This window comes from Sorex fumeus, unplaced genomic scaffold (assembly GCF_029834395.1).
Source record: "Sorex fumeus unplaced genomic scaffold, SorFum_2.1 ptg000189l, whole genome shotgun sequence".
Classification (NCBI taxonomy): domain Eukaryota; kingdom Metazoa; phylum Chordata; class Mammalia; order Eulipotyphla; family Soricidae; genus Sorex; species Sorex fumeus.
Window position 1 is genome coordinate 185,692 of NW_026606246.1, and position 14,232 is coordinate 199,923.

The 14,232-nt window shown below is 53.3% G+C and overlaps 1 protein-coding gene across 1 annotated transcript in view; it reads left to right on the plus strand.

Moving 5' to 3' along the window:
• Positions 1-12,681, plus strand: part of LOC130017310 (smad nuclear-interacting protein 1-like) — a 75,103-nt gene extending 62,422 nt beyond the window's left edge. The window contains exons 2-3 of the mRNA XM_056107998.1: positions 11,690-11,920; positions 12,007-12,681. Of these exons, the coding sequence (XP_055963973.1) occupies positions 11,690-11,920; positions 12,007-12,681 (906 nt within the window). The remainder of the gene's footprint in view (positions 1-11,689; positions 11,921-12,006) is intronic.
• Positions 12,682-14,232: the final 1,551 nt, after the last annotated feature.

Here is a 14,232-nt window from a genome sequence, read left to right on the forward strand (position 1 = left end):
ATCACAAAGCACCAAGGACCCAACAGGAAGAAATCCTTTGTGGTAGGATTGGTGTTGGATGATTTATTAAATAATAAATTGTAGGATAACACTGTTTTGTCCTTCCTCAGGTAGCTTAGGTTTATCAGGTCACACCCATCTAAGGACACTGAACTTGTATTGTAAGCAATGTCCTTTCTGTGTGGACACAGGAAGACAGTTAATATTATACTTTGCAACTTGGGAGTTGATTGACTCCGAATAATATTTACTCCTGGGCATCTGCTTTCTTGACTCAGTTGCCCTTAGTTCCTAGCACCCCAAAAGCAGGGTCCCGACGAGGGACTGAATGGACACTGGGCAAGCTGTGAGCTACCCTGGCATCGAAATGGGCCAGGCCAAAACGCCACGATACTCAACTATAAGTTGAGGGCATGATCATGAACAAATGCTGTCATGATCCAAAAGTAAGTAACGATGAGACTAGGATCCGGCTGGAGCTAGGAAGATTAACCTGGCCTGAGGACTGTGGAATGTATAGTGAGATGTTCTCAGGAAGAACCAAACTAAGTTTATATCTCTTACTGTGCTCATACAGAATGACATTGCTAGAAATATTAGAAGTAGATTTATTACAACTATTTAAGTAGATTACTAACTGAGGGAAGAACACACCCTTGTTGGGATCCCACCCTTGAGCAGATCTAGTAATCTGGAGTGATCTCTGTAGATGAGATTTCCTTGAGTTAATCTCCTGGAGGAGTGGTCTTACCTCTCTTTGTTGATTCGTCAATATTCAACCCACCTTTATGTCACCGCCTTATGTGACTGCTATATAAACTAAGACTGTAAGCTCGGGAGGGGGAGAGTCAGAGCGAGAGGGGCTCAAGCTTGAGAGAAAGAACAGCCATCCTGATCCAGGCCACATACAGGGCTCAAGAGCACCGAACGCAGGTGGTGAGAAAGAGCCATCCAGTGAGCCCGTGAACACACAACCTTCGGCGTGATAAAATTTTACAACAAATCATGAACTTTATAAAAAAAAAAAAAAAAGAAAGAAAAACAAATTCTTCCAGAACCAAGTTCTTGAGCAGAACCAAGGCGTTGTGTCTTTGACAGGTGGTGAGCTGATGCAAATGACTTTGCTTCTCTTCACTGGAGCTTGGATCCCCCTGTGACCCCTCACTGCAATGATGCAAAGACTTCTCTCTGTGGCTGGGGCAGAGGCCCAAGCCATGGCCTTCTCCCAAAGCCCTGCTGGCCCCTCACTCCCGGAGCCCAGGGACGGAGTCACAGGTGAGTCTCAATAGAGGCGCCGAAGGGCCTCACTGCCTTGCTCTGAGTCCCCTCCCAGGAAGGGCTGTCGTCATTAAGGCTAGACCCAAGAGCTATCACCTGTCTCCTTGGCCAGAGCAATGACCGGCTGTGCTCAGGTCCCTGCTGAGGCCAGAAGCTAATTGATGCTGTGGCCGGAAGCTCCATTCTCAGCAAAGGAAGGAAATTCAGTATAAGGAGCAGTTGAGAAAAATGGGTATCTGGAGCATCCCAAAGGGTGTCTCGCACGCTGCTTTGGGCCTGGCTCTGCGTAGGGGTGAGGCCTCATCCGTCTGATGCCAGTGGGCATGGAAACATTTGGGCGCCTCATTGATTGTCCCCAAGATCAGCATCTCTTCCTGCACTGGAGAGCCCAGGGGCTTGAGCCCTTTTACCCTTGGTGGGGGGTCATCACTCTGGGGGAGGGGCAGCCCTCTGCTCCTTCTCTGCATCCAGCTGCTGCAGGCTGCCTCGCAGGGGTTCTGAGGGCGAACAGGAAGGACGGGGAAAGTGGGCACTTATAGGCTTCCTCTGGAAATAGAGGGTCTGAGCCGGCTTGTATCTGGGGGGGACCCCAGGGCGACATCTGGGGTAACAATGTGGCAAGGGATCTTCCATGCCTTTTCCTTATGTTGCCCCCTTCCTGCACACATGAGGCATTGGAGACCAGGGTGGGTGGAGAGACTCCTTCACCCCGAGGGATGCCCTGAGTCTTTACTCCTGGAGCTGGACTGCAGCCTTCACCCTGAGGACAGTGAGGACCTCACTCCACAGATACCGAGATTTCCCTCTCTGTGCCCGGCCCAGTCGAGACACATCCTGGCAGAGACACCAAGGCTGCCTCTGCCTATGTATCCAAAAAATAAATTACAAAAGGGCTGCTGGTGGTGACTCTCACCGCTTGCGTTCGGTGGTCTCCGTTGCTCCCCCCACCCCGGGGTGTCTGGTGGCGACAAGGAAACGAGGGCCAGGCTGGCTGGTCCCGGTTGCAGTTCATTCCAATCTCCTCTCCCTTCCTCTTCCTCACCCCCTTCCCCGATCCCCCTCATCCTCCTCTCGGATCCTGCTCCTTCGTCCTTCTCCTTCCTGCTTCTGCCTAGTGACGCGATGATCCATCAGCCTCCCAAGGGACAGCTTCCTGCCCAGACAGGGAAACAGGGCAGAGGGCGTCTTAGAAGATTCTCCCGATTTGGAGTTTCAGGTACTGATCTGTGTTGGAGCCAAGGGGATCGGGGGTGGGGTGGGGCTGTGCTTCCTGACCCCCTGGGCAGTCCTCCTCCAGGGCTCCCTGGTGGTGGCAGGAGGAAGATGAGGGCCACCCTGGACAGTCGCCCCACCATGTTCCGGGGCCTGCCCTGCGCCTCGCCGACCCGCTGCATTGTCCCGTGCTCTGAGCCCCGTCGAAATGCATCGCGCAGATGTGCGCCAGCTGTTTGTACTTAGCAGTTAAGTGTCCCCGCGATGCCTCGGCCCCTGACAAAGGCATTGTTCTCTGCCAGGCATCCGTCTCTCCGAGACTCCTTAAATCAGCCCCAGATGTCGACACGCAACTCGTGTTTCTCTGAAGACTCCCCTGCAGAAGTGGGTTTCCCCGTGCTGGGGGAGAAGAGGAAGTACAGGCCTGCTTTGGGGGTCAAGACTGTACCAGAAGCCACTCGGGGCTCTGGGCGCAGGAGGTCACTTCTGTTGTCTGAGCTTTGAAATTCCAAGTCTTGGTGGCGTGTTTCACAGGTGGGAGGAGCTAAGGTGCCCGGCTGACGACAGGCTGAGTTGGAAAACTGTGATGCCACTGGCCGAAGGCTTCAGTCAGCCCCACAGTTCACTTCTTCCCTCAGAAAACATCCCTTTAACTCAGGTAGCCAGGATTGTCCAGGATGGTTTCTCTCTCTCTGAACTCATTTTAACCATGTTAGGGAAAATCTTGCAAACAGGATATTGATACCATTGGAGATCTGGGATTAAAACCATTCAAGGAAGATTTTGGAACACCTGTACTATTTCTCCAACCCTTCTAGGTGTTTTTTTTTGGGGGGGGGGGGTGAGGGAAGCATCTCTTTACCCTGTTTGTCTTCTAACTCGGATGACTGCCATGTCTCTAGCACCCACTACTATTCCAGTCATCTTCCTTTCTGTGAAGTGACTTCCAGTTGATGGCTGGAGCTACTGCAGCCCCTTTGAAACATGAAGCACCTGGGAATGCTTGCTCTGGGCGACAAGACTGAAGGAGCCCGCTGTGTTCCTGCATCAGGATGTCCAGCCAGGCTTAGAGAGAGCCTCTGTTTTTGGCTTTTTTAGAAGAGGAATTTGGGGGAGGCCAAACCTTAAGTCACTGTCATGATTCACCGCTAAAGCTAATACTAGCATAGCCCACTTTCAAAGGAAGCAGCGGGTCCATGTCGTCAATGGTCCTTGCCAGCTTCCTTCCTCCAGGGCCAGGGGAGTGGCACAGAAGGCCTAGGGCTAGATCTGGAGCATCCAGAGCAAGTGGAAAGGATTAAAAAGAGAACCATGGTGTCACCAAGTCAGGTTTTAGCATAACCATGGCTGTCTGAGCAGCTAGCTGGGTTCCCCGGAAGCCCCCAGAATGCTCTGGCAGTGCTCAGAGTAAGCAACCACATCCCCTTTGACTCGCAGAAGCCTTCAAAGATAGGTGGACCGGTCCCCTAAGCTCATGGTGGAGCGGGGTCTTCATCCCCAAGTTGGACTGACCAGGTGTGCACCATCCCATCACCGGCTGTGTGTGTCTGCTCTGCGCCCAGCCTCCTGTGGGCACCGCTCCCCTCTGAGGCTGAACCCGTGTTCCTCCCTGGCCTCACCAGTGGGCAGGATGATGCCCAGTCTCTCCGGTGACAGGGTTCCAGTACAACCGGACCCTCAGGTATCTTAGCTTTCTGGTCTCATTTGAGAACACGTGGTCGAGCCCAGCACTAAGAGCATCCAATGTCTTGTCTGAACAGAGCCAAGGTATAGAACACCACCATCCAGTGAGTCCAACATATACCTAGATTCTCAAAGCCAGCTGTCCCTAGTCAGCTTCGAGAGACCCCTGCCCACATGTCAAGGGAGGTGCTAAGGGGTGGCTGATCCTGTGGGTCAACGCTCTGCAGTGCAGTCAGGGTGGCCTTGGGAAGGACAGTCTTGCTTTGTAACAGGTGTGAGATGAGCTCATGCCCGTGAGGCAGTCCAGATCCTGCTCTGAAGAAACACTTCGGAATTTTCTGTTCCTGTTTATAAACTCCTCAGCCCCCGTCTGATATTCTAGGAAACATATTTGGTCTAGTACTTGGTACCTAGAACTGGACCCTGGTGGACCTGGGTCTGCTAGTGAAACATACCAGTGTCTCCCCACTTCCAGGGGGATTACTTGGGTTTTTGGTTTTCTTTCTTTATTTTTTCTTGGCTGACTTGCGGCGGGAATTTCAGCAACAATTTCATCTTTGCCTGCATTTAGGACATCATTGTAAAGCAGCAAAGACCTTTCCGGTTCTCCTTAAGCTCTGTTGGCTTCCAGAACTCCAGTCAGGAGAGGCTGTGGCTAGAGTGTGTGGATTCGGGTAGGGGGTGCTCTAAAGATGTTAAGACTCTTCAGAAGTGAGGCTCCGGCAGTGCTGGCAGAGAACGGGGCTGAGCATAGCCTGGGCCCGAAGTTCTGCTGCTTCCAAGTGTCTGCCTGGATAGGACCCCCGAGTCCCCTATGACAGGGTCGGGGTGAAGGTGAAGGTCTGGCTAAATAAGTCAGACTCCGTTTCTCCTTCCCAGCGGTCTGGGGCGCAGTTTCTCTACCGCAGACCCTCCACCCGGCATCGGAGGCTCCTCTCACGGTCACGGTCAGGTCCATACCTTGCTCACAGGAAGTGAGTCAATTCCCACTTCCGGCCGATGGGGGAGGGGCTGCCATCTGCTCCTTCGTATTCTGCTGCTACTGGTCGCCTAGTGGGGGTTCTGAGGGCGAAGGGGAAGGAAGGGGAAAGTGAGTACATTTCTCACTTACAGGCTTCATCTAGAAATAGAGGGTCCGGCCAGCTTGTATCTGGGGGAAAAAGACCCCAGGCTGGGTGAGGCATCTGGGATCACAATGTGGCAAGGGATCTTCCATGCCTTTTCCTTTTGCCTCTGTTTCCCATGCTGCCCCCTACCTGCACACATGAGGCATTGCAGGGCAGGGTGGGTGGAGACACTCCTTCACCCCCAGGATTGCCCTGAGACTTCACCCTCTGGAGCAAGACTGCAGTTTTCACCCTGAGGGACAGTGAGGACCTCATGTGTTTCTATTCCACAATATTGAGCTTTTCCTCTCCGCGTCCGGTCTGGACGAAACTCATCCCGGCAGAGCCTCCAAGGCTGCCTCTTCCTGAGGCCCTGAGGATTGAGGGTGCAGCCGGGGAATGTGGGGAGATGACACAGGAGCAGAGTGGCTGTTTCGTATTGACGTGACTAGAGCACTGGAGAAATGGGGACCGACCCCCCCCACCATCTCCACTCAAATCACAGAATGAAGTGATTGTTTCTCTTTTTTTTTTTTAACGGATGAAACTGGCTTATAAGTGAGAATGTGCCCAAGAGCAATTCAGAGGCAGAACAGATCTGCGTTCCTCTAGATAAGACCACTACAGTAACAGGGGTTTGATTGGGGAGAGACCACTCCGAGGTGATAACCCCCCACCCCCCACGGAGAGCTGCTGGTCATGCCAAGAGACCAATAATAGATCAAATGCTCCAGCATTTCCAAGAGCAGCCGCTGAAGAATCACAAATTTGTGCAATTGAGTCACCATCAACTACAAAGTTATAGTTACTCACGATTGAGTTTTCAGCTCACAAAGTTCGACAACCTTGCCCTGCCCCCCAACCCCCCCCCCCACACACATATCCCCTCATCAGCGTTCTCTTCCTTCCATCTCCAATTCCTCCAATGTCTCCATTTGGCAGGCATTTCTTTCTATTTTCTTTTTTGCTTGTAGGCATTTGTTTAGGATACTGTGACTGAGAGGGCAACAGTATTTCACTTTACCTCCTCTCAGCACCAGTTCTTGTCTAGAGTGACCACTTCCTCATTGCCATAAGGGTCCTTCGTTTCTATTGCCCATGACCCACTTCTATCCAGCAGGGTTCTTCGAGTTCAAAAGTGCCAGATTCCCAACGGATCCACCCCAAAGCCACAGGCCGGTCTCCCCACCTGCTGTTTCATCTCTGGCCTGAGAAGCTAAGTGTGCCAGGACTGTTCCTTGCTGTCCCCTGGGCCCATCCAGTGGTCACCTGTCTTCCGCAAGACAGAAAAAATGACCTGGAAAACACCCTTTGCTAAGAGGGACAGGTGGCATTTGTAGCAACTTGATTTGAAGCTAAAAATGTGGGTTTCAAGGGAGCAAATTTGAACCCTACAAACCTCAGGGTGACCCTAGAGGCAAGCCAGCTCAAGGAAGGATGGGAAATCCTCTGGGAAAAAAAAAAAGAAATCTGGAAACCAGGATCTCTCCCCGCCACTAAGAAGGGACAGGATGGACTCCTTTCTGCCAGGACACTCCTACAGAAGGCAAGAGGCCTGAGGCCACATTCAGTTCCAATCTGAAGGCTTGAGGCCACCTCCAGCTCATCGTGAAACCAGAGCTTCACATTTTATGGCCAGACCTGGGTAATTGACGTGCCTGATTAAAAAAAAAAAATTAATGCCACTATTGGTGTGTCTCCTGTCCTTAGCCAATCCCCAGAACTTCTCAGTAAATAATGGGGTACCCCAAATGGAGAGTTCTTCAATATTGCTGTGTTTATGCAAAAGAACAAGCCATATTTTGCTCCTGACCGTGGGCCCCTGCATCCCGAACAAGCTAGTGGTTTTTGTTAATGGCAGAATAAGTACAGCACAGCTTATGGGTTTTTTTTTTTTTAACAGTTTATGGTCTTAAGGCAGCAATATACTGGATTGGCCAGAAATCCACAGTCTAGAGAACAGTTAAACATGCAAGAGTAAGATTATTCTTGAAGGCACAAGAAAAAGAGGGGCATGAAAGGATGAGCTACACCATGAACAATGGCAATGCCCTGATAGGCAGCAGAAATGAGAAAATCCATCCACCCCTTGGTTTCAGTTCCTGGAACTGAAACCGTTTCCATTTCCCCAAATGCTTAACTAGCCAACCTGGGCCCAGCAGGTGGGCTCAATCAACCACCATGTGCCATATCAGCAATGACTGGTGCCAGAAATTGTCTTTTATTAACCGCAAAGAATGAGTAGTTAGGTAATCATAGGATACCCTCTGAAACTAGCGTTGTGTCCTTGGTCTTGGAAGCTGCTGTGTCGGTGTGGACTTGGAACCTAGCTCGAGCTAGCAATGAAATTCCTTGTTTTTGCATCACAGGAGTGGTCCCTCTCTTCCTTACTCTGAGAACCAGTAATCACAATCACGATCATACTGTTATTCGTCGATTGCCTCGAGCAGGCACCAGTAACGTCTCCTTCGTCCTAGCCCTGAGATTTTAAAAAGTGCCATATTCAAGGCTCTTTCAGGGTTAGGAGAATGAGACCCATCATTATTACTGGTATTTGGCATATTGGGTACTCCACAGTGAGTTTGCCAGACTCTGCCGTGTGGGCAGGTTACATTTGGTAGCCTGCCAGATTGTCCAAAGTAAGAACGAGATAATAAGATGTTGTGGGGCCGCAAATGTGGCTGCGTGCTTCTGGGAGCTGGATTTTATAGTCTCTGAGCCTTGGACGTTGATGGATTACCTGGCGCCAGGGGCAGTTGGTGGGTGTGACCCCTGCCTACTGGAAGATGGAGGATCTGGGTGGAGGATGCTCAGCCCCGATCCGAGCAGGCTTGGAGATCTCAGCCCCGGGACCTGTATGCCTGTGTTCCTCTGCCGGTTCCTTCATGAGTGTGGAGAGTGATCTCAGCATGGTTGTGGCTGGTCCCTCTCTTTCTTACTCCAAGAACCAGTAATACTTTTGGTTTAACACCGGGACTGACTCCAGTGATGCTTCCTCTTGGGCCCTGGGATGTAAAATCTTGGGTTTTGCAGACACTGAGCTCTTAACACTTCTTAAGTGGATCAGAGTTGTCACAGTGGCTGACAGCTCTCCTCCCCCAAGAGATAGAGGCTCCCCACTCTGGCTGACCCCCAAACTCCTGGTCTCTCTTGAGCAGGTTGGAGGATTTGGGAAGAGGCGCAGAAGCCAGGACAATCCTGAGGTCTGTCGCTACCGATTCCTTCCTCCAGGTTTGGGAGTTCACCCTCTCTTCCTGTGATCACTCCCACCAGAGCTTCAGCTTTTATGGGGGCGCAGTGCCTCACACTTCCCCATTCCCCTCATCCTACTGCAGCCAGTAAGGCGAGGGACACTAGTGTCAAGAAAGTGCACGCGTCCCAGTGCAAATGCAGGACCCTTGTTCGAACAAGAGTTTGGAGCCAGCTTCTATCAAGCACAGGGACCTTTGGGGCACCCCCCACCCCATACAGCTGGACCCCGCTACACTCGCCTGTAGTCACACAGACAACAGTCTCCCCAACCCTCACACCATCAGGCTGCAGAGGGACAAGATTAAGGGCTCTCCCCGGGGCATTTTGAAGCTCCACCTTGGACAACTGGTTTCCTGGTTTACAGGGAGGCTGCCCGGGGTGTCCCGTGCCAGTTGTGAGGACAGCTGACATGTCATGGGGCATTTATTCATGGTTAGAAACTCAGGTTCCTCTCTGGTGGGGAAGACCTGGTAGTGATGGCCGATGACCTCAAACAGGAGTTCTTGAACTTTCGTTTTTGCTCCTCAGTGTTGTGCAAGGCCCGAGGGATAGAGGAACCCGTGGTTATAGGCCAGGTGGGACTTGCTAGCACCTTCCAGAGCAGGAGCCTCTGGATATCACCAAAAGTTCTCATTAAAGTTCTAGGACTGTGGCCATACGGATGTGACATGGTTCCCAGACCAGTTCAGGGTCTCAGCAGGACAGAAAAAGGGACCCACTTTTTCTACCTCAAGTACCGCCAGTGTGGATACATGGGTGACTTTAGCCCCCTTGCCTCCTCCCTGCCCCATTCACAATGAAAAGTCAGGCTTGCACCTAAGGTCTGAAGTTCCTCAAGCATGTTCCCCCACAATTCTGAGGCATCGCTTACAAATCTCTAGCAAGTCTGATCCGCCTTCAAAACCAGTGATCCAAAAAGACCTGGCTCAGCACCTTCAAGACACTCAACGGGTAGAAAAAAAGGCCTGAGTCAGGTTAGCTGGTAACTCAGGAGATGCGGCCAAAGGGATAGTTTGCCCAAAGCTGGCCACTGCTGCCTGCAGTCCGACCATCTCACTGGCCGCTGACCAGGCCCAGCAGCTCCAGGTTGCCGGGGAGTTGCCTTGCTGTGGCTGGTGGAGCCACGGGTGAGCTAACCCTGGGAAACTACCCTGCTGGTCCCAATTTAGGCCTTGTGCTTTATCAGGCTTCAGGGTCTTCCTCAGCCTAGCGTGAAGCATTAGAGATTGGGACAGAGCCGGGGTCTCCCTTAGCCTCTCTGCTTCCAGAGGCTCCAGGTCACCAGGAATATCCGTTCCCAGGTTTTTCTCATCCACACCCCAAAGGCTACAGAGTCTTCTGCCCTTTGGTGCCCACAGAAGGGTCAAAGCGAGCCCTGTGTTTAAACATTGTGGCCTTGGTGAACCTCCTTCTGCAGTCCCCTGTGAAAAGTCGGAACAGAAGAACACTTGGACAATGGGCACCTGCCCTGCATGCCATAGGATGGTTGCTCAAGGACAGTAAGCCTGGGCCATACGCTGGGAGCGCGGACTGGGGGGCAAGGGAGTTTGCTCCGTATAGAGGGGGGTTCTTCTGTGCACGGAGGGTTTTCTGCTGCATCTAAGAGGCTCGATGCAGCTGAAGCTTTACTGGGTGTATTATTTTATTGTGACAGGTTAAATCATACCTAATCCGCATCTAAGACCATGGGGATTTGAGCTTCAGTACTTCCTACACTCAAGTACTGGGGGTCTGACACCAGCCAGGGGCCCCAACCCCAAAACCACTGCTCCCTTGGGGCTTGAGAGTCTTCTGTTCTCAGGCTTTGATGAGCAGCTTTTTCCTGAGCCTCACGGGGGTTCTCAGCTGGCTCCTGGCAGTGCTCAGGGTTACAGTCGAGAGTTCACATGCCATCTCCACGTAGCCCTTCCACTGCACTCCCACCCCCACAAGGATTAGGACCTTCACCTTTCAGACCTCCTCACACCCGTAGGTGTGCTCCGAGCACCCGGGCAGGCCCCCTGCTGTCACACCTCATTACTGAAATATATAATCGTGGCCTGGCCCTGGCCCGACAGGGTGGGATTAAGGCAATAAAACGATACTGGCAGGTGGCCAGCATGGGAACTGCCGCACACGATGGGCCCTGCTCCAGGGCGGGGACCTCGGACAGCCTCTCACTCCCACCCTGACCTAACATCCCCCGAACCTGACACCACCCCTGGCTGGCCTGGGACCTCTGCCCCTAGAGAAGCAAGTGTTGGCTCTGTTCAGTTCTGATTCCCAGGGCCACTGGGGAGGGTAGAAGGACCTGCGGAGGCTCTTCCAGGGCATATTGGCAGCTCCCTGGAGGAAGTAGCAAGCGGGCATTTCTGCAGGCTCGTGTGACTATGGCATGGAGGGGTTCAGGGACCTTTAAAGGGGGTGTAGTCACACGTGGCACCCCGGGAGGTCATCTACTCCTGCCGTGCTATCGTGCTGTCACTGGCCAAGGCAGCACTGAGCTTAGCGGCCCTCAGGGCCGCCAACAGGACGTCCTCTGATCCCTGTCTGGACTCACGGAGCGCCCCTGTTTCATGGGCTCAGCTGCCGGCTTAGGAGTCATCGGTGCTGGTCCTGCTCTGGTTGGCACAGGTTTTGTACCCTGATGGATTCTTCTTTGGCTAAGGGGGCCCTGCTGATGACTAGTAGTGCAATCAGGGTGACCCTCCCGGGCTGTTGACTGTTGGTCTGGGAGCAGGGGAGTCTTATTGGGGATACTCGGACCGCCAAAGGATTGGGAAGCTCTGCACAGGGCCAGGCGCAAGATGGAAGAACATTTCAAGCTCAAGAGTTTCCTGATGAGCTAGTCTCGCAGGAGAGGAAGACCTCGCGGGGCAGAAGCCAGGCGGCCTAGCAGGGAGAGCTAAACCACTGCCTCTGCAGCATTCCAACCTGGCCGGCGAGTCCTGCCAGCCCCAAAGGTTCAGGAGCTCCGATGAGCCCACAGGTGCCATGAAGGAGCCCCGTGAGGAGCACTGAGGGGCATTCCGTACTCAGGCACATCAGAATTTCCAGGCTCAAGAACGCGCATCTCCAGCTGGAGCAGCTGAAAGGCCTTGACCCCGGAAGCGGAAGTCAGGGCCCGCCCCCGGCCTTCCCTTGGGTGGGAGGAGCGAAAGGGCCCTCGCTCTCCTCAGATGCGCCACGGAGCCCTCAGCAGGCAGGAGGCCGAGAGCGAGCGGGACCGGGACCGGGGCCAGGGCCGGGACCGGGACGGGATGGAATGGAGGAGCAGGGGAAGCTCGAGGCCGGGCTCCGCGGGAGCCGGTCCCCGGCCCGGAAGAGAAACAAGCCTGCAGGGCGCGGGGGCGAGTCTCCGCCGAGCCAGGGAGGACCCGGCCACCCCGCGGGAAGAGGAAAGCGCGAGCGTGCGGCTCGGTAGCGCCGCGACCAGCCGTCCGGACACGCACCCCGGCGGGCTCGGACCCGGGACCGAGCCGGCCCCCGCGGGCAGGCGCGGGGACGGGCCGGGGCAGCCGAGCCGGAGCCTCCAGGTGCTCGCCGCAGGGAGCACCGCCGGCAGCAGGAAGCCGGGGCTGCGGGCAGCGGGTCTCGCGAGTCGGACCCTCGACCTGGAGGCCACCGCAGAGCCGGAGAAGAGCCCCTCCGAGAAAGGCCGAGCTTGGAGCTTTCCGGCGCCCTTCTCGAGGACGCCAACGCTTTCCGGGGAGTCGTGGTGAGGTACAGCGAGCCCCCAGAAGCGCGGGTCCCCAAGCAGCGCTGGCGCCTCTACCCCTTCAAGAGCGAGGAGGCGCTTCCGGTCATGCACGTCCACAGGCAAAGCGCCTACCTCCTGGGCCGCCACCGCCGAGTCGCCGACATCCCCATCGACCATCCCTCTTGCTCGAAGCAGCACGCCGTCTTTCAGTACAGACTTGCGGAGTGTCCTCGCGCGGACGGCACAGTGGGCCGCAGGGTGAAGCCCTACATCATTGACCTCGCCTCGGGCAACGGGACATTCCTGAACAACCAGCGCATCGAGCCCCACAGGTACTACGAACTGAAGGAGAAGGATGTACTCAAGTTTGGCTTCAGCAGCAGAGAGTATGTTCTGCTGCACGAGTTCTCCCACACCTCTGAAGTCGGCAGGAGAGAAGACGAAGAGGAGGAGGGAGTATCTGACAGCTAGCAAACTAAAAAAGCACAACCCAAACTCAGAGACCTCTCCTTTGAAGGCTGTGGGGTTGACTGGAGGACCGTGGTGGGGTGCTCTCTGGGATGCCTCTCATTGCCTTAAGCCTTCCCTCTGTTCCTCCTAACCAGCTTATGTTACGGTGTGGAACCCAAGCACAAAAATTTGTTTGTAAGTCTACAACTGTACCTCATGGTGTTTCACTAATAAAAATTTAAGAAAAGAAAAATAAATGGACTTGGGTGGACTTTTCTCTGTGGCACAACAATCACATGCTTGCAGGCATGTTTTCAGGGCAGTCTCACCAACACAGTGTATCGTGTTGTGTAGAAATAGTGTGGCTTTTGGTGGTGCTTTAAGGACTGGCTGCCTGGGAGACTTTTAAACTTCTTGGTTAGAGGGGAAATGTGACTTGTTGTTATCCTTTGGACAGTGCTTTTATTTATAGAGTTAGGCTTTGTGGACCAGGTGGTTTTGTTTATGCTTTTGTTTAGGGCAGGGCGGGGGTTGGGGGAGGGACAAACCCCTGAACAGAGAATTTTACTAGGCCTTGGTTATCACCTAAACAGGCTGCTGAATATACCGAAGCTTTGACCTGGTTTTCTCGTTTCCCACCAGAGGAATATGTATAGGTAGAAAAATTATTACTTATACATATTGTTTGTGTGTGTATGTGTATAATTGTGTGTGTGAAAGAGCTGCATACTGATTTTCGTGAGAATGTTTTGTGAATGTCAATGTAATGCTACATTAAGGCAAAGGCCTCCCTACATTTGACAAGCTGGTGTTTGTTTACAAATTTTATTTTATCCCAAAAATACATAGAAATACCAAAAATAAATAAATAAAAATAAAAGGTGCCAGGCTCCCAGTTTCTCACTGCTGTGCCCTGAGGAAGCACAGGTGAGAGTTACTGAGTAAACGAGCCCCAGAACTTCACTTCATGGCTCAGGAAAGAGCAAACCTGGTCAGCTGTTTGCAAGGAGTTATTGTAGGAACCCCCTCTTTTGGCTTTATACTAATAGGAACACTAAGCTGGAAAACACATCTCGATTAAACAAAGGGGGGCACTCCCAAAGCCTGGGGGATACCCCAGAATTACTTGACCAGTTGGGACAGCGGCTCATTGCCGGGGTTCATGACCACCCATGGCCACTCGAGCTGCCAGGGCTGCACCTGGCGAGGCTCTGAAACTCCCTGGTGCTGGGCACAGAGCTGGGCCCTAACCACTGGGCTACCTCTTGAACTTCCATCTGGCTTTCACCAGTGTTTCTCATAACTTTCTGAAGCATTTGAAGCCTTAGAAGTCAGGACCGAGATGGCTAGAGTTCTGTGAAGACCCCTGCAGCCCTCAGCATAAAGACACCCAGGGAGAATGGAAACTGGTTTCCCGCATGGGCCCGGGAAAAGGACCATCGGTGAGGGAGATTGGACAGTCAGCAACGTGGACCCAGTGGGAGCTTCTCTCTGACCGGGTGGCAGGGAGGACGGCAGCGGACAAAATGAGCAGAGATCAGAAGCTGGTTCTGGGCTAAGAACGCCAGTTAC